The 20725-nt window shown below is 37.0% G+C and overlaps 2 protein-coding genes across 3 annotated transcripts; one reads left to right on the top strand and one right to left on the bottom strand.

Annotated features, from left to right (window-relative positions):
* Positions 1-124: 124 nt before the first annotated feature.
* Positions 125-5022, bottom strand: rhd (Rh blood group, D antigen). Its single transcript, XM_028438783.1, has 10 exons — positions 4838-5022; positions 4428-4614; positions 3426-3576; positions 2694-2841; positions 1846-2018; positions 1589-1726; positions 1371-1498; positions 1209-1288; positions 621-694; positions 125-263 (listed from the first exon to the last, which is right to left on the bottom strand). Exons 1-10 carry the CDS (start codon positions 4986-4988, stop codon positions 237-239), a joined length of 1257 nt encoding a protein of 418 aa, XP_028294584.1. The 5' UTR covers positions 4989-5022; the 3' UTR covers positions 125-236.
* A 1246-nt stretch (positions 5023-6268) lies between these two features.
* Positions 6269-19951, top strand: maco1b (macoilin 1b). 2 transcript variants are annotated; one of them, XM_028438639.1, is made up of 11 exons: positions 6269-6564; positions 8149-8290; positions 10051-10177; positions 13147-13270; positions 13461-13639; positions 14580-15129; positions 16327-16485; positions 16641-16823; positions 17513-17633; positions 17726-17900; positions 17985-18187. In XM_028438639.1, the coding sequence occupies exons 1-11, from the start codon at positions 6485-6487 to the stop codon at positions 18185-18187; spliced, it is 2043 nt and encodes a 680-aa protein (XP_028294440.1). In that variant the 5' UTR covers positions 6269-6484. The 2 variants fall into 2 exon arrangements, with proteins under 2 accessions (XP_028294440.1, XP_028294439.1); XM_028438638.1 differs by having other exon boundaries at positions 6485-6564; positions 14577-15129; positions 17985-19951.
* Positions 19952-20725: the final 774 nt, after the last annotated feature.

The following is a 20725-nucleotide window of genomic DNA, read 5'->3' as shown; positions in this document are numbered from 1 at the left end:
GAACTGAAAGTTGAGTTTTAAGGTAATGTTTTTCCATTTAGCTTCCATTCAGCCAAACAGTTTCCAACAATTTTAGCAAAATAAAAAAAATATTAAGCAGTAAATAAGTGTGGACATTTATTGTTTTTGCATTATTGATATTTAAAATGTTCTATTTTTTTAACTAAATCAATACAAAGTCAGACATCGGCATCATTGTACAATCAGCACTTCCAGAATCATATGGGTTCCATACGTTATTTGTGCACAGCCAGGTGTGGGAACTGAAAAAGAGAAGAAAAAAAAAATTCTTTAATCAATATTTAAGAGTTGGCTTTCAAAAATAATAGCAAAACAAAATTTACTTTGTGGTTATTTGTAAGTGTTTAAAGTAAATTTCAGTATTTTTGTGCATTTGCTTTGGGACCCATGGTGGCATGTGTCCTCTGGGGCGGCCATTTTCCATGTTTGTCATAGGCTGTAGTTTAACTGAAGAGCAAGTCTAGATATGCTTCATATTATTTGAAGACATTTATTTTATGGGGTTTTATGTGCAAAAAATGAATTTTACGGGTCTAAACAATCCCTGTAATGGGCTGCTTTGGTACCTGAGCTTTATGCAGGTGCTATGAATTGCTTACCTCCCAGAAAGCTTGATCATCAAAGCACTTCTTGTTTTGGGGAGTCCTCCAGATCTTTAGCTTGAGTAGAAACCCTTTAGAAATGTAACATAAGCATTAATACACAGTATGTTATGTAACCCCTTTGTACGCAAATGAAAAACAATTACACTTTGAGTTTAAATGTTCATATTAGATATATTATATTGTAATTGTGTAATTGATAATTAATTAAAATGATGGTGTAATTGTAATTATAATTTGAAAAATCTGTTGCCGTTGTAATCGTAATATTAAAACCTATATTTTCATTGATTAGGAAGCCTAACAAGTCAACTAATAGATAAGAAATAAGTTAGATAATAGATATTAGTTTTTAGTGTAATTTACAGCTGATTTAGGAGCCGTTTAACTTTTATTAGGTTATTTATTTCAGGGTCATTAATTTTAATTGAGAATGTGTTTGTAATTGACTTTTTGATGTTAAAAAAAAAACTATTGTAATTGGAAAAAATTCTGGTAACTGTTATCGTAATTTTGCATGGGTAATTGTAACTGAAACCCTGAATGTGACACATTTTAAACTGTCCCAGCATAGTGCAGTGGTACCTGTCAGGATTCCCATAGACAAACTGGTAGTGATGGTGATCAGCAGGGTGCAAATGTGAAACACAGCAAACCGGACGGCCCTGTGGGATAAGCAGCCAATTCCACATATCACCTTTTCTTTATATCTGACACCTGTCATATGCGCATTCATTGCGTTCTTACGTTGTGTGATCATCACACTGTCTGATCAGCAGGATGAAGTGTGCGAGCCATCCCAGCAGACCAGGGAGTCCATGTGTGCTTAAAATAGCTCTGGTGTCGTGGCACTGAAATGCAAGCAGCATGTGGATCTGGAAAAACAGAAATGATCTTGAGTTCAAAGCCCTTTTTGGATGAATTAACAAAAGTACACAATTTCCATGTTTTATGGTGGTTCCAACCTGAAGCAAGTGGAATCCAAAGGTTGATAAGATGGCAGCAGCAAACCCAATAAGCATGGCCTCCCAAGGCTGAAGAACCACTGGCATAGAAACTCCAATAGCCACACCACCAGATAGAATGCATGACTGCAAGTGAAGCTGGTCACACAGTTTAAAACAATCAGTAATGGCTTCTAACATTATGAGTCCAAACTTTTCACATTAACTCATGGTGGATCTTGTTTTTTTTTTTTCACATATCATGTGTCAGATCGTACCAGGTTGAACCTCCCTTTTGGATTGAAGATCACTGACACAGCAGCTGCTGTCACTGCACTGACAGCCAGGGCCAGGTAGGAGCTGCACACACACTCCAGCTTCCTCACAGGAGATCGCCCACTCAGGAGAGCAGAGTTAAAACTGGGCCAAAACACCCAGAGAAACACAGTCCCTGGTAAACATAGAGGAAAAAACCAGTAACACATAAAGGGCTGTGGATTTACCAAGCTATGGAAGACAGAGGTGCAGGTAACAGATTACGAGCACTCACATTACTGTAATTGAGTTGCTTTTATGGATACTTTCTAAATCAGTACTTTTACATGTACTTAAGTATGTTTAAAAGAAGTAATTTGTTACATTTCTACACCCAACCATTACTACATAGTCAACCAACCAGATTAAACGTAACACACGGCGCCAAAATAGCATTGAATGAGGTTATTTTCTCAGTTTTAGAGTTTATAAATGTATCTATACTCAAAGCCATAGCATTTTATTTTGAATGTAATTTTTTTTTTGTTATTTTGTTTAAAAAAATAAATAAAAATGTACATTTAACTAAATGAAACACGAGTGGTGAAAGTAACTAGTAACTTTTACTTTGAGTACTATGTAATTTAACTACTTTTTACTTTTTGTACTTGATTATTTTATGTATTCCTTACTTGTACTTGAGTACAATTTAAATCAAGGAACAGTACTTCTACTTGAGTAGGATATATCAGGTTTGAGGATACAAATTTACTTGAAATGTACGATAATTCTCAGCCTAACTTATCAAATATACAATTTTTTTTGTATTATCCCAATAAAACTACATGAACTAATAGGTCTAGTTGTTTACCTAACATGGAGAATAGTCCTGATTTGTGGTCAGCTTTTTCCTTTTCAAATCTTTGCTCTGAGTCTTTCCTGTAAAGGATCCAGGTCACCGTGAGTCCGAAGAAAGCACCAAATATGTGAAGCAGCATCATACTGTTTCCAGGCCGGACCTAGAGCGAGGAAAAATGAGTGTCAACAAACAATTCTTAACTTAACTTACAAATAGGGCTGAACGATTAACTGTATTTGCGATATTATCACACGATTTTGTAATCGCAAAAGCTGCAATTATTATTATTATTTATTTTATTTTATTTATTTATAATTTATTTATTATTTATGTTTTTTGTTTTTTTTTTCTTGTCCTGTCTTGTACTGTCCTGTTAAGTTCAGAGAGTGTTTAAGAAGTGCAGTCCACATGTTTACATGTTTCATGAAATGTGAAGTGATATGTTGAAGAGGTAAAGCCACAAATTTGTTTGCTTTATTGTTGTGATCTGTGCTTTAAAACGTATATTCTATATTTATTTAAAGTTTAAATGAATCTGAAATTGTTTAATATGAAACAGATTGATGTATTGCTTGTGTTCATTGAAAAATACATGACAAGAGGCCCTTGAAAAAAATATTTCGCATATAAAAATCGCAATCGCAATATTGAGGAAAAAAAATCCTCAATAATTAGATTATTTTCCAAAATCGTTCAGCCCTACTCACAAATCTGTGGACAACATGAAAGAAGATGTTTGCTCACTTTGAGGAGATTCAGGAGGAGCCATTCATTCAAAACAAAGCCTGACACCTCCAGCAGGGCGATGAAGACGAGCTGCACAGGGTTGGTCTTTCCCAGCACGGCTCCGATGGAGACGAGGGCAGAAACTGTGCATATTTCAGCAACAACCAAACTGTTGGAAACAAATCAGTTCTGCACAATGAAAACCTGAATCCAGTATTTGACATTAACCAAAGTTAAAGTTTTTAACAATTGCATAGTGTATAGATCTATTAAGCAAGTGTTTTTCAACCTTGGGGTCATAACCCTATGTGGGGTTGCCTGGAAATTATATGGGGTTGCCTGAAATGTTTAGAAACAAAACAAATTGCAGCATAAAATTATAATTTTTAGTTTGTTTTATCTTGTTTATTTATTTATCTATATCTATTTTGCACGTATATATATATACACAAATACATAGTATCACAGAAATAGATATACAGTGCAGGAAGAGGCAGAAAATTCAAAGAGCTTAAATATTTATTATTCTTTTTCAAATTAAAACACCACAATGTCAAACAACTGTATGCTATACTACTTTCTCAAATATAAATTTCGTTCCAAAAAGGTTTTGTATAAAAATATCTGAACTGGCACATATTGTCACTTTGTGCACTAATAATGGCTACTCTATATTTGTAACAGTGTAACAAGCATGATCAAATAATTAATTTTAGAGAAAAAAAAATAAAAATTTGGGGTCGCCAGAAATTTGTAATATAAAAAAGTTTGGGAACCACTGTATTAAGGGCTTTTATTGTGATAGAATGGAAAGGAAGTTGGGTTTCTTTGTGTACCACATCCAGATATGTGTAGTTTCATAAAAAGGACTTGAGTGCATTTATTTTTTTTTTATTAAACAGGAAGTCATACCCATAGTCAGGAAGTAGTGGTGCCAGATAGAAGGTGCATATGCTCCAAATGGTTTAATATGCACTCACAAACAGATAAACAGACCCAGATTAAAATGATGTGACCCACCTCCTCATATTAAGTCTAATCTTTCCGCTGTAGTACCAGGACTCCACATTGTTCAGTATAATGGCCCATTGAGTGGTCATGGTAGCCACAAGGAGGTTGAAGCCTACAGCACTGAAGCCATGCCTGACTAGAAAGGTGCACATGAAGCCAAACCCAAACATCACCATCACATTCACGTCCTGGAAGTCTGTAAGCAGAGGAATGGAGCAGAGATTGGTCAGATACAGGCATTTTACTGATGGATGGATGGATATTGGCTGAGTTTGATGAAAAACCTTATCAATACTCAGAAGTTCTAACTGCCTTTATAATACTGTTATAAGACATTAGATATTTGATGTAATAGATAATATACCTAAAAGACAACATTTGGATTTTCAGTTTCATTCCAACAACCCAAACTACCTCACCTGTGTAGGAGTCCTTGAAGGTGCTGCCATTCACGTTCACATTGCTATCGACTTCTGCACAGAAAGCAAAAATGAGAATAAACCCTGTTTGCAGGACAAACAGCAGAGGCCCCAGGCGGGAGCGAAGACTTGGTGCGTACTGGGGAGCCATTGGAGCCTCCTCCAACTGTCACTGCTGCCACTGGTGCTTTGGAAATGGGTGTAACCCCAGACACATGTGCTGTTTTGTTATCAGCTGCTTGGTGTGCAAACGTCCGTCCAAAAGAGGAGGAGGTTTTGTCCCATTAGAGAGTAACTGGCACCAATGCTGGATTTTAATTTGAAGGTTCTATGTGAGTCACTGTATATCTCATTGGTTTTTTTGTACTTTTTTATGGCATTTCTTTTAAGAGAAGACTTATTGTGAAGAATAAGCAATTTTAACTCACTTGACACCTAACAGAAGACTTATGAGCCAATGGTTAACCATACTTTATATCAAAGGAAACCACAAATACCTTTACACCCAGTGACAGCATAATATGGTTGATTAATTTTACTGGTATTTACAGTTTACAGGCCAGAATCCACTTGGTGTTACTGCCTCAAAATAAGGAAAACAAAGCTTGTTTGTTCAATCCTCCAATTTTACTACAACACCTCAAAACAAGTTGTGTTTGGTTTCCTAAATGGCTGCATGGTGATTTTGTGTTTCTGGTATTTAATAGCATGTGTTTGTTATGTGATTGATACAGACCTATGAAAGACGAATACATGTTATAAAAGCAAACTTTTATTTTGGCAAATAGTAAGTGAGAAGAACAAACCTTAAATCATAGACAAAGTTATCCTATCAGGATGTGTGCACACTGTGCATTCATCATAAATCAGGTTTTAAAACACACATTATTATTAAGTCTGTCATTGCAAATGTCAATGACAGCTTTATTTCCATATCAAGTTTAACCAGCCAAGGCTGACCAAAGTAGTGATTTACAATAAAATAAACTGGGCAAAACAATAAAACAAATGAGAAGTAAAAACAGTAGAAAATATGTACACAACACCCAATAAGTAGCAATGGATAAAACCATAATATGAATCAATCCTGTCAATAACCAACATACACAAACACTTATAGATAAATAACCACAGTTTGTATGCGACACAAATGGAAAGTATTCCCACATACCGCATGTTCAACTCTCATAATAAAACCAAAAGCGGAAAAAACCCTTATTAGAAGAAGCCCCGCCTCATAAATCAGGTAATTGGTCAATATGTGATGCCCGATTTGTCCACAAAGAACATCTGTTGTGATTGGTGTAGGAGAGCTGAATTATGGGGGCTTAGCTCACAGTGATTGGCTGGTTTGTGTGTCTATCAATACGAGAGGCCCATCCTTCAATCTGATTGGACGCCGTGTCCGTCTCACAAACAAACGTAGGAGAAACACAGCGCGGTGTGCTTTCATTGAGCCTGCGCTGACTGAAAAAGAGGAGGTTCCCGAACACAGTCCTTTATTTATTTCTTTGTTTCTAGCGGGAGGAAAATAATAACAGCAACGTAAAACGCACGCACTTCACTTTGTCATCATTTGTCTGAATACACGAGAAAACTGGATAAGAAAACAGCGGTTACTCGAAGGCCAAAGCCAAGCGGAGGAGGATGAAGCGGCGCAATGCGGACTGCAGCAAACTCCGACGGCCGTTAAAACGGAACCGAATCACCGAGGGCATATACGGCAGGTAACCGGACAGAGGCGACCTGTGTTGGGGCAGCAGGCATTGACGTTCAACGCTTCAACAGCTTCCTAAACTTAGCTGCTGATGCTAACAAGCTGCCACTGGCCAACCAAGGCATAGCTTAGCTTTGTTGTGCGCCGTAAAGGCTAGCTGTGAAGCTAACTGTAGCACTAGGCCCCATATCAGCCTGTCAGGTTAGCTGTCACCAGGTCTGTGACACACAGACAGTAGTGTTCGAAGCACGTTGTAGCAAATTCAACTCATTACTGTCCACACATTGTTCTCTGTCAGTGTCACAGACCTGGGCTCCTTATTAACGCAAACATCTCATCTACTCAGTGCTTTAATAATGTGCAAAAACATTGCTGAAGGAACGTTCCTGCAATAAACATTTTTCAAATGATAGATGAAATGATTATTTTACATTTTTAATGTCTAAAACTTTGACATTTGTTGGCCTGTGTGATTACTGTAGCCGTCTGTAATGAACGTGTTTAAAGTGTAAAATCCTACAGAATAACAGCAGTTTAAGGCAAGTATTAAAGCTGTCCCATTGACAATGCAATAGCACACATGTACATTTACACATGTAATACCGAGACTTTAATTTAAAAAATATATTAAAAAAAATATTGTTTAATACCAAAACAAGACCAGCATTGGTAAGATACTGCTGCTGAGCTCATTGATAAAATACACGTAATAGATTATCTAAAGTAGGGATGTCCTGATACAACTTTTTCACTTCCGATATGATACCGATATTGCAGCCGTGCATATCAGCCTTTACCGATATTGATCTGATATGATATCAACACGAATCATACATACTTTTATTAGGTTTTTTGTAGTGTGGAATGTTAGAAAAGGCTTGATCAAGTGATGTTACTCAAACAGAGAACAATAGTCAGCAACAGTAGGTTACTTTATTGGAGTGTGAACCAGAGTCACCTATTGATAGAAGTGCTGGAGCGCAAAATTTTATTGGAGCGCTTATATCGGTGATTTTAAATGCAGTCCAATAAAATCCGATATTCGTTTTCTGGCTGTTATCAGACCCATATCCGATATCACTATTGGACCGTGACACCTCTAATGGAAAGCAAGTTTTGACTACGGTAAACAGGTTTTCAGATTATTCATATTTTGACTTTCCAAAAAATGCAAAGCATCTTTGCCAGAAAATTAGTTGAATTTGGCATTAGTAGCTTCTTTTAGGTAAAAAGAAGTAAAACAAGTAGAAAGCTTGAAAGTTTCATGTAAAAGCTGAAACTATTAGTGCTGTCATTGTGTCCTATTATTACATGTGTAAAAGAAATGGTTGTACTGCTTACTTTAAATAAATATGCAACATACAGCTACCTCCAAGCAGTCCAATTGTTCACCAGCACTCTATATTAATTCATCTCCAAATAGAGATATATTACTTTCTTGACTCATGCCCTCCAGCAATAATAAGATTAGAGTAAATATTATGGTGTTTTATTTTTAAAGCTGCCTGATTCTGTAACAGAAATGTTATGAGGTTTGGCGAGCAAATGGAACTACTAACACCTTTTTTTTTTTTTTTTTTTTTCCTGTTTCCAGTACTTTTCTCTACCTGAAGTTCCTGGTGGTTTGGGCGCTGGTGCTACTGGCAGACTTTGTGCTTGAGTTCAGATTTGAGTACCTTTGGCCGTTCTGGCTCTTCATCCGGAGTGTGTACGACTCCTTCAGATACCAGGGGCTGGTAAGAAATTACAAATGGTGTTATTACTGTTGCTGTTATTTTATGATTACCTGCAGAGACACACAGGTACTCTGAGTACTAGTTCTTAACTTGTTCATGTGTCATGGGGATCGGGACAAAAATTATTTTAACTTTGAGAGAATATGTATTGTGAAGTGGTCCAATATCATTTCTCTTAATCTCTATAATTAGATTTTTCTTTTGAAAGAGCATCAGATCAACTGTTGTTTAAAGTAATTAAATGATGCCAAATCAGCAACTGTTGACTGTATGTGCTACTTGTCCTGTTGGAATATAAAAGACTAAAACATATCTATCATCTGTAAGATTTAGCCCAGGAAAGAAAGTCTGAACATGTTCAACTTGTGAAATCTCATTAACGCTTGTGGTAATGGCTAGCCAGTAGCCAATGTTGCTAAAGACAAGCTCAGGCCCCTCTGCCAGATTCCAAAGCCCAAATTTAGAAGTCAAGCAAATAGGGCTGCAACGATTCCTCGAGTTCCTCAAACACCTTCATTACTAAAAATGATTGACAGATTTTTTTTCACTGCCTTGAAGGCTCCTTTAGTAAAAAAATGTATGCGGATATTTTTTTTTAAAAAACTGTTAAAATGTTTACCATAATTATTTTTTGTGGTATTGGGTTGACTCCACATATATTGGAATTTTTTTAAATTCTACTTTACATAATATAATATATAATTTTGTTCTTTAAAAAAAAAAGTAAACACATTTGTTATTAGTGATCAGTCATTTTTTCCTGTTGTATACTTAAAATTGAGCTTTAACTAAGCAAAGAGTATATTTCATCCAATTACTAATTGCCCTACGGGGATGATTAAAAAAAAACAAAACTGATTGTGATTACTTGATTAATCAAAAGAAATGTTGATAGAATACTCGATTACCAAAATATTCCATACAAGCCAAGTTAATGCCTGAAGAGAGGATGTTTTTGTAACCATAAACGTATAGTTTGCCTGTGAATTGTCCAGTTATATTCAGTATGTACATTAGCACTAATGCAATCAATATCCCTAAGAAAAGTAATTGATTAATCCCCAATGTCTATAAACTGGAGTAGGTAGAACAATCTAGCTGCAATCAGTTACTTTGTAAAATATTGTGTGTGTAGAACAGATGTGGTTGTTTTCTAAAGGTTGGAAATAAATCCAATTTTTAGGACTGTGCTAAGAAGTTTTAATGAATTATTAAAATGTTCATAAACAAGTTTTAAAATCATCCATAAAATGAGAAGTAATCACAGAATGGAATAACTTGTGAGAGTTGGACAATCATTCATAGTGTTCAGATGGTGAAACATTTTACTAGCCAGGTTTATTTGAGTGACACTACAAGCCAAACGTCATGTTGAAGTAATTTAATCATCAAAGCACTCCTTTGATGCACTGACTATAGTTCTGACCTGGCTTACTGCTCATCACTCCGCCTCACAACTATGTGTCATCACTTTATTCTTGGTCTATTGTTGCTCTTTTACATTTGCATATCATGAATGCTTTTGTTGAAGCATGTTGTGTAGGAGTGTGCGTGGCAAAAAAGGATGAGATATTGTTAAATCTTGTCTTTAAAACATGCTGTTTGTTTTGTGTCTCTAACTTAAAGGTTTCATTATCAACTCATCAGTCAACCTGTAGCTTTCAGAATATTGTTGAGGTTTAAGTGGTGTCATGTTTCACAACACCGTAATAAGATCTATATTTGCTTCTCATCTAATCTTGCCCTCTTCTACCCCACAGGCCTTCTCAGTATTTTTTGTGTGTGTGGCGTTTACGTCGGACATCATTTGCCTCCTCTTCATCCCAGTGCAATGGCTATTCTTTGCTGCCAGTACCTATGTATGGGTGCAGTATGTTTGGCACACAGGTAAGACTCTTTGGGCCTATGCTACGAAGCCAGATTGCCTCTTATAGCACTAACTTCTGGGATTTAATCAGTGTGTGCGGTCCTACGAAGCTGGCTAACGTCTTACGGAGCTAAATCACCATGGTAACTTAGGCTGAACGACTAACCTGGTCGGGACCAGGTTTTGTTCTGGATAAGATCTGAGCGAGTGCTAAAGTCGCGCCTCCTGACCAATCAGTTCTCTTAGAATGCGAGCTGTCCAATAAAAGGTGATGTGTGAACACATCACTGTGTGGATCTGATCTGACAGGAGAGAGAATATTTAGACATCGATTCAATCCTTTCATTTACCGAAGACATAATTTAGGAAAGATATAGATTTACATTTGATGGACTGATCTGTAGCTTCGTATGTGTGGACGGGTGAAGTAATTAATTAATTAATTCATTTCTTCATATGCTATAGTGAGGCTGACAGCATTAGCAGGAACATTACTACAGATTGTGAAACAATGTGCTGTCATTCCAGTGTGTGTTATAAATAGGTCTACTTGAATAGAAACACGTGTGTGCTGTGATAAAGTGAAACTCAGCGCTGTCCGTTTATCATCCAATGGATTAAGATCATAAATAATCTCACGCTTTTACACATTAACAGTGTCAGCAGCTTCCTGCCTGTGTTCTTTCATTCCTAACTTCTCTGTAACAACAGTGTTGTTTTTGGTCTGAATTATGGATTTTAATTATTCATATTTTAAACTTAAGCTGAACACCTAACCTGGTCAGGACTAAGTGATGTGTGCTGCACTAACACTGTTGCTCTTCGCTGTCAACATGGATTTAAATGAATTATATTTGATTATATTGGATTACCTCATTGAACTGTAAAAAAGACAATATAACCTCACCCGACTGATAAAATAGACAATCTAACATGCATATAAAAAAGTGCAATAAACGTATCTGTATCGGAATCCTACACATGGCTTTTCCTCTTGATATCTATTTATATCTGCACCTTATTTTTTAAATACTACTTACCTCATGTAAATACTTGCTGTTTTTTTAATCCTGCAATACGAGCCAATACATAGACATTTCCTTCTTATCTGTACTGTAAAGTTCAAATTTGAATGATAATAAAGAAAGTCCAAGTCTAAATCTAAGTCTTTGGAATAGTATCAAAAAAATACATCATCGCTTATTGCATGAGCAAAAGTCTAAATTTGGCCATTACTCATTGGTTTCTTCTATTGTTTCTACTCACATTGATCTATATCTTATATTCTATCTCATAAGATTAGGTTGCAGATAATTATAACTTAAAGTTTACTGGTGTAAACTTTTGGCATTTGCTTCCAAAGAATTTGCACTTTCTACAGTTTCTTTAGAGTCCCCTCATTTTATGGTTTTTATTATTTAAAAAAATGTTATTTAAAAAACAATTCAAAACATGTTAATAGTAGATTTCAAAGTGTCATCAAAGTGGGCCTAAATGCTTCCTTCAACATACCAACAATAAAAGCACATAGAGCTAATAATTTTCACCTTATATCAATAAACTGTCTGTTATGTATATACAGGAAGCCTAATGGTGCCATCAGGTTGAAATTGTCTATCTTTTATGCAAATCAGTGATAGAACAGATCTTTTTAATGCCCTGGTTGGCGTTCTTTCATAAAACGTTTACTATTAATAGTTCAGGAAAGAACAGGTGTGATCAATGCACTTTGCATTGTCTGATTTAGGGTATCCCTCAGTGTTTGCCACAGGCCTCATGTCAGATTGAAATCCTAGAGGTAAGGTTGGGGGAGGGACACTCATGGTGGTCCCCAGTGTTTTCCACTACCCTGTCCTCGAGCTCTCCAAACTTTTCTCACCAGTCACATTGAGAACCATAGATGTCAGAGATTATTAATACCTCCTGCATGTCAGCAGGCCATGGCTAAATGTCTGAGCGCTTTATAAGCACAGAGACAATGAGTCAAGTCACAAACCAGAGTAGCATGTGTAACCTATGATAAAGCGCTATATAAAATCCTATGCATTATTATTATTATTATTAACTGTCAACTAGGGCTGTGCATTGCCACAAATCTAATGATACAATTCACAGTTTGCATTTCACGATATCATATATATCCAGATACTAAACAATATGATATACATCGCAATATATCACACTATCAATAATTACAAATTTCACCTTTACAAGTACAAAAAAAAAAAATTCAACTTATGAGAACAAGTAAATGGTAACTAACTGCAATTCAACGACTAATATCAAAACAAGTGGTATAATAATAATTAAAAAAAAGTTTAACTTTTGCTTCTACAACAGATTCGGATTCTGTTAAGTTCCACATACATATAAGTGCTCACTCGGTGTGTTTTATAAAAATAAAGTGCAATCAACTTCCAAGCTAAAATGCATTGAGGAGTGATGTAGTTTAACAAGGTCAGATGTGGTTCACTGACACCTAGTGACTGGGCATTTACGAGCTATGCATATGTTCCTTCAAATAAATGTTTTTTTTTTCTTTAAAAAACGTGATTAAATAAAAATCAATTTGGACATTTTTTGGATTGATACAATAATATATTGCCGAATCGATTTTTTTCTTACACGCGTAATATCTTTGTTAAAGGTCAACCCATATTTAATGATTCTCTGTTATTAAATTAAGGTAACTGTTAACTGGATGGAATCACTCTGATAGGTTGATATCTACAGTACCTTCATCATTATGGTTGCTCATCTGTTGGTCGATGATTTAGAACATCTAAAAATTTACCCAATTTCATTTCAACTGTCACATATTTCTATTTTTTGATAGGTATGGTGTTTCTCATTATTATCACAATGTCACAAACATTTCTTTCTTTATTTATTAAATTTGAACCTACGTTGGCATTCGTCCATCTCATGAAAACTATTCCAGTTTGCCTGCCTCATTCTAACACCCTCGACCTGTGCACTTCTCTTTCAGAACGAGGGGTTTGTCTACCCACTGTGTCTCTGTGGATACTTTTTGTGTACATAGAGGCAGCCATCAGATTCAAAGACCTGAAGAACTTCCATGTGGACTTGTGTCGTCCTTTTGCTGCGCACTGGTAAGCTTCCTAATCCTCCTGTTCATGTTAGATCAATGCCTCTGACTTTTGGCTGACTGAAAATGTAAAAATGGCATTATGTTTTAATTAGGCTACACTAGTGGTATACAGGATTTGATATCCATTTTTTTTAAGCCTTTTTTTATTGCTGAGCCTAAAGAAATGCTTTCATTGGATCATTTCTCTGCAGCATTGGCTACCCTGTGGTCACGCTGGGCTTCGGTTTCAAAAGCTATGTGAGCTATAAGATGCGCCTGCGAAAGCAGAAGGAGGTGCAGAAGGAGAATGAGTTTTACATGCAGCTCCTACAGCAGGCTCTGCCTCTAGAGCAACAGATGCTTCAGAGGCAAGAGCGAGAAGCAGAAGAAGGTAAGAAGCTTCCAGAGGATGTGGTTTGCGTTGCACAGCTTACCTGGTAGAGTCTGGATTTAAAACATGTTCCATAAGAAAATGAACTTGGTGCAGGCGGGGGTTAATGTGTGACTATTACAGGACAGAAAGAGAGCGAAGCCAGGGCCTGATTTTAGCTAGAGAACTGATGAATAAACATTAATATATTTGGACCTAGTGAGGGAAATTTCAACCCTGATCTTTTGGTTGAGAATCAGCATGATCACATGATATGAATAGTGTGGTTTATTATTTGGATAGAGTGTGGCTTTGTTTTCCAAGTAAATACTTTTAATGATGATGTATTTTCATGGGGTTTTTTTTCTTCATCTCTGTTAATTCTGAGTTTTTAAGTCGGTGCGGGTTTTTTTTTTTTAGCTTTTGGGCACATTTAGATAAATCCTTAATCACTCTTTGAAACAAGAGTTATATAGCTGCGTCGATTTCTTTTTCCTCTCAGTGGACTTCATGTTTGTTTATAATGATTCTTTGTCAAAACAAGCCTTTGTGATTCCATGTGCTGCTTTATGCTTTTCTAAACAAAGCCTGCGGTAACAGGTGCACCTGCTCAGCAGTCTAAGCAAACAATACACACAATGATTACTACGGACCATTATATGTAAATATAGCTGCAGCTTTTGATCGGCCATGGTGACAAATCTAAAGTTTTAGAAAGTTGAGTGTACAATATAAATAAAAGAGCAGTATCAAGCTGTTATAGCTACATGTTGTGTGTCCTAACTCACATGTGATCCTTCCAAATGACGATGAAAGTGGTCTTATTCAATTTTAACTGCGTAAGTTTGTCCCAAAGCCTTGCATGTGTACAGCTTTTGTTCTTCCATCATTTGCTCCCATTTTATGTATAATGTGATGTACAGTAGTTCATAGTTTACACTTCTCCTGTTTGTTTCAGCAGCAGCAGCTAAAGGAATATCAGAAGTCGAAACACCCCAGGTGTCACAGAACGGCGCCCCAGCCAATAAAAAGACGTCGGCACCTCTGCCGGAGTTAGAGTATAGAGAAAAAGGGAAAGAGGGGAGGGGCGGTGGGGAGGGTAAAAAACAACACAACAGCATTATGCCATCATCAGTGGACTCTAAACTTCAGGAGATAGAATACATGGAGAACCATATAAACAACAAGAGACTGACTACAGAGCTGGACAGCACGGACAACCTGTTGCCCAAAGAGGACAACAATTCCTCCTGCTCTTCCTCCTCGTCTTCTTCATCCTCCAAAAATTACAAAAACGCCGGCAGCAACGCCGCCACGCTCAACTCCTCACCCCGAGGACACAGCGCCACCAACGGCAGCGTGCTCTCCTCAGCGCAGCCGTCCTCTACGGGGAAGAATGAGAAGAAGCACAAGTTGCCGGTGGGAAAGGGAACGTCTGGGGGATCCCACAGGGACCCCACTGACAACTGCATCCCCAACAATCAGCTGAGCAAGCCAGAAGCACTTGTTAGGTAAGAAGCACACGCTCACATCCAAGGCCGCAGCCTAATTAATCTCCTTATACCTATTTATATATTTCCATGCTGGAGTGGACTCAAAGGTTTCCATGTGTGTACACACCATGGAAACTACAAAAACTCACACTAAATGAAAGTAAAAATTGATTGGTAATATCCTAATTTTGACCCATGAAAATTAGGTTCTGCTTTTACAATTTAATAATAATACAATTAATAGTAATAAAAACTGATGAAACTAACATGAACTCAAATGAAAGAATCATAAGAATGCTGAGGACAACTGTCAGCATGGACTCCTAAATATTATGTTCTGTTTAATGTCCATGTGAGCATATGGTGTAAACGTGAAACAAAGAAAGCAAAAGAAAGAACCCTCCTGTCTGTTATTTTAGACACTCACCACAAAGGTTGACTCGAGTGAGCTGTTGAAAATAATCAGAAGAAGAGCCATTGTAATCCTTTTTGGATGTTGGTACAGTAGCACTGATGTCATATTAAAGAAATGGATTATACAAATGGTAACTAAAGTGCACAGAACAGCGTCCATAGATTGTGAAACAAAATATCAGAAAAACAAAATGTTATTACTTACAATAGATAGATGGATAGATAGCACTATATTGGTTCCTTGGGAAGGCTTCCTCAGGTAAATTAGGGTTTCCAGCAGCATTAAAAAAGCAGCAAACAGGGTCAGTATAAAGTATAAATACAGAATATGAAATATTATCTTAACACATATCGAACAAGTATTTATTAATTTTTTTCTTTTTGTTCACTTTATTTGATCCCTTTTGCAATTCCTACAATTGTTTTCAAGAAAAGTCAGATTTTCTTCATTTTTTTTTTTTAAACTAAATTGAGGTTTTATTTACTGAGCCATAGTTATAATGTGTTCTTATTCATGCATGCTGTTTAACCAACTCACACAATGCTAATAAAATTTCTGCTTGAGCCTGAATTTACCCATTTTACTTGAAAACAAAAAGTTATATTTTATTCTGAATTAAGTTAAGATAATTTGCAAAAAATGTTTGATAAAGATGAGAAAGATACTTTTGAAATGGACTGTACACCATCGTACGTCAGCTCCATTGGTTGGTGTACCACTTATTTTCTATTTTCTAGTTTCTTTTGATGTTGACACCATTTGCTGAAGTGTGTGTAATGTTTGCACCCCCACTCGGACAGACTGGAACAGGACGTAAAGAAGCTGAAAGCGGACCTGCAGGCCAGCCGGCAGGTGGAGCAGGACTTACGCAGTCAGATCGGCTCTCTGGGCACCGCTGAGCGCTCTATACGCACGGAGCTGGGCCAACTGCGCCAGGAGAACGAGCTTCTGCAGAACAAGTGAGCTATGCTGCCTTGTTAGCATGTTAGCATATCACACAGATCCCAGTGCAGAATTATTACTTTGTGCAGAGAGAATGTGTTTTTTTTTATTTTGTTGCACATGTGCTCTCTGATGCTGAATGTCTGTGATTGATTGTGTCCGTCTGCTCCAGGCTTCATAATGCTGTGCAAGCAAAACAGAAAGACAAACAGGCAGTGGGGCAGCTGGAGAAAAAGCTCAAAGCAGAACAGGAGGCTCGAGTCACTGCCGAGAAGCAGCTGTCGGAGGAGAAGAAGAGGAAGAAGCTGGAAGAAGCCACAGCAGCACGAGCAGTAGCATTAGCGGCCGCGTCCAGGTACGTTAGCACCACGGTTGGGGTCAATTGTCATGTTAAACGCATAATTGATAGTGAATTACAATTATGATGTGATTATAATTGTAATTGAAATGAGAAAAAATCAGTTGCTCTTGTAATCGTAATTGAGTTCAGATAATTGATGTAATTGGGATGGAATTCTATAAAAACTGTAAATTACCATTGAATTAAACACAAACATGGTGAACAATGTTACAGATCTATGACCTACACATATTTTAATAATTATTAACTACATGTGTTTCAGTTCAACTTTTCCCACTACCTTTCACTTCTCTTCAGGTTAATTTTACCATTTCAAAAATATATAAATGTATGGGTATACTGACAGAAAAAAGACTGACGCCCAAACTAAAAACATTAATACCAATATGTTTCTATGGATAATGAAGCGTAACAAGGTAACCAAGAGATGAGAAAGAAATTAGATGATAGATAAGATTTTTTAGTATTTTACAGCTGATTTAAGACACGGGTCAAAACTGGTCCATTATCATAAGAGATGCTAATAAAAAGGTTACGTTTTATGGGTGTATTTATTAAAGGCTTAGTATTTGTGATTGTAATTGTAATTGAACATCGATAATTGAAGATGTAATTGTAATTGATCCCAACCTTGATTAGCGCTCTCTGCTCTATCCTAACATGGAAATGTTTCTCTCTGTTAGAGGGGAGTGTACAGAAACGCTGCGGCGACGTATCACTGAGTTAGAAACAGAGTGCAAGAAATTATCAATGGACATCAAACTAAAGGAGGAGCAGATCCGAGAGCTGGAATTAAAAGTGCAGGTTTGTACGAATTCTTTCAGCTGTATCTATCAAGTAAAACAGTCAACACCTGGTAGTCATTATGCAGTCTGACGTTATGGTGTGTTTTCCAGGAGCTTCATAAATATAAGGAAAATGAAAAAGACACAGAGGTGCTGATGTCAGCGCTGTCAGCCATGCAGGATAAAACCCAGCACCTGGAGAACAGCCTGAGCGCAGAGACCAGGATCAAACTAGACCTCTTCTCTGCACTGGGAGACGCCAAGAGGCAGCTGGAAATTGCACAAGGTTCGCAGAATATTCCTGTAGTGAAAGATTTGATCTGATTTCACCACGTCACTGATGAGGTAACGTGTCGCTCTTTGTTCTCAGGTCAGATCCTGCAGAAGGACCAGGAGATCAAAGACCTGAAGCAGAAGATTGCCGAAGTGATGGCCGTCATGCCCAGCATCTCATACACAGCAGACACCAGCAGCATGACCCCCGTGGCCCCCCATTACTCCTCTAAGTTCATGGACACCAATCCCTCTGGCCTGGACCCCAACGCCTCAGTTTACCAGCCCTTAAAAAAGTGAAAAAACCCGTTCCCTTCATTTTTATCTCCCCTACAGGCTGAGAATGGTGGTTTCATTTTAAATTTGGTTTCACTCTGGGTTCTCTCCCTGCCAGGTCAGAAGGATGTTGTATCGTGTGACTGTATTTGCTGTAGTTAAAACAAAAGACAAAAAAAAAAACCTAATGCAGACATCTTGCGTTGACAAGGAAGCCACTGAATTTTCTTTTCTTTTAATTTTTCTCTTTTGCGTCTTGTGAATTCTCACAGGATCGAAGGTTTGAATCTTCACTTTGATGGTGGCTGTTTTTTTCTATTGAATGCTACCAACAGGCATCACCTGCTCCTGTTTATTTGAGTTTGATTATTACATCCAAGAAAATCCATGCTCTTCTTCTTGAGATTCCCAACAAGTGGCAAAATCTGCACAATCAGAAGAATGTAAGATAGCACAGACTCATCACTCGAGTTTGGTTAAATTGTGCAGAAACATGGTTTCAAACAGTTTTGTGTGATTCTGTTAGTTTGTTTGGAAAACACAAATTGGGAAAGTTTACATTCTGCATGCATCCATCCAGATTCTGTCAGTCGTCACAAGCACAGTGCCTTGAGTCGATGACATGTGACTTAAGTTGTTTTATGACAGGAGGGCACTTGCAGAATCAAAAGATCTGGTTAACCCTGAAGGGATCAGGATCTAAACTTAATCGTGGTGTAAAACACAAGGGCAGCTTCATTTGTTATCCTTTCAATCACCTTCTTGTCAGACAGCAAGAAAATGAACTTTTATTTCCTTTCTGTATGTTGGCGCGCTGGAGCGTTACATGTACAAAGAGAAGCTGAACAAAGCCATTGGTTTAGCCACTGCCCACCAATCTTTTGTTTCTGATTCAAAAGGTAAAACTCAGTTTAAATTAAAAGTAAATGCAAAAGTTGCTCGCCACTACGTTCCTGTGGAAATCAGATTTTCCTTGCGTGCACCTGTTTCTTTGGCATTTCAAGAATGTACCACAGACGCATCAGCCACCACGTTTCCTCAGATATTGTGCGGTCAATCACCTCTGTTGAGCAGCTGGAGAACCTGTCTGTAGTAGAGCGTAGTTTCAAAGTGAAGGAGTAGGAAATCCAACCTATTTTGGAGAATGTTGCAGTATTTTAAGCAGTTCTTGGTGCACCCGCCCCTGGTGCTTTGATGTTCTGCTTCTGAAAAACAAGACACATAAAAGATTTGGTTTCACCTCCGTATGAAGTGATCAATGTACATGTGGTCTTCACTCACTCTTGGAGAGGAAGCTCTTGTGGTTTCCTTCTTGGCTCAGATCGCTGCCATGGGCTTCTTGACAATGTTGTGAAAGTCACAGTTGAGTCAATCTGTCGACTTGATTGATTGTTGGAATCACTCAGTGTTTGGTTTGTTTTTTTGTTTTCTATGCCCACAGTCACTGTTATGTTCCCCCGGGTCTGACCTTAGCTGCGCTCATGCTCTGTGAGGAATAAACAAGGAGTTAAAAAAAAAAATCTTGCAGACATATTGCCTTATTTTGATTTTAGAGGTAAACCTCCACCAACTTGATAATGGATTCAAACTTTGACTTTAACTGTTACTTTTAATTTCCAGGAGCCATTGGACATAAATGATTACATCTGCATATTTGACTTCCACTGATAACTAACATTAGCCAAATCCAAACATTACATAAGTCTTTTTCTTAACTCATTAGATACAATTTATAAGTGGACCATCTTAATTAACTTTATCTTGTTTTCTTTTTTGTTTTGTTTTTTTGTTAAGTGTTTTTATTGTAGACATGATACAAAACAGAAGAGAAGAAAATATAACGGTCTTCTTTTTTTTGTTGCTAATAACCCCCTCCCCCCTCCCACAGAACACTCCCACCCTGTTGCACCTTAAAATAAATAAATAAATTAAAAAAAATAAAAATTTACCAATAAAATAAAAATATGAATACGACATCATTCTGATAGAAGAAGTGAGGGAACCACCTGTTTAATTTGATCCAAGATGGGTTGCCAGAGAATAAAAAACTTACTGACACTACCTCCTAAAGAATATCGTATCTTCTCCAATGTTAGATGAGACAAAAGATCAACAAACCACATTCAAAACGATTGGAGAGTATTAGTCTTTCCATTTAAGCAGTATAAGCCTTCGAGCAACTTTATCTTGTTTAACCTCAATGTTTCTATCAGTCTTCTTAAGGTATTAAGAACAGATTTTTTGCCATTTACAATAATTACAGACACTGGTAAATTCCTACAAATGATCTTATCCTCGCAGTGATTAATACTATAAATTAATACCATGGTTCTCAAACATTTTCTGTTTTCAAACAAAATATTCAATTACGTATTTTAGAAAAGCAATAATAGTTATTTGAATGCAAAGAGAAAATTATTTTTCTAATATGTTATGCTTAATGTTCATCAAGGCTGTTCTTGTGTCCCAGTTTGGGAACCACTGGATTAATATGATTATACATAATAAATAGGACTATATATATATATATATATATATAATTTTGCATCAGTATTTAAGTGG

This window comes from Gouania willdenowi, chromosome 22, assembly GCF_900634775.1.
Source record: "Gouania willdenowi chromosome 22, fGouWil2.1, whole genome shotgun sequence".
NCBI lineage: Eukaryota > Metazoa > Chordata > Actinopteri > Blenniiformes > Gobiesocidae > Gouania > Gouania willdenowi.
This window is presented reverse-complemented; position numbering and strand designations above follow the sequence as displayed.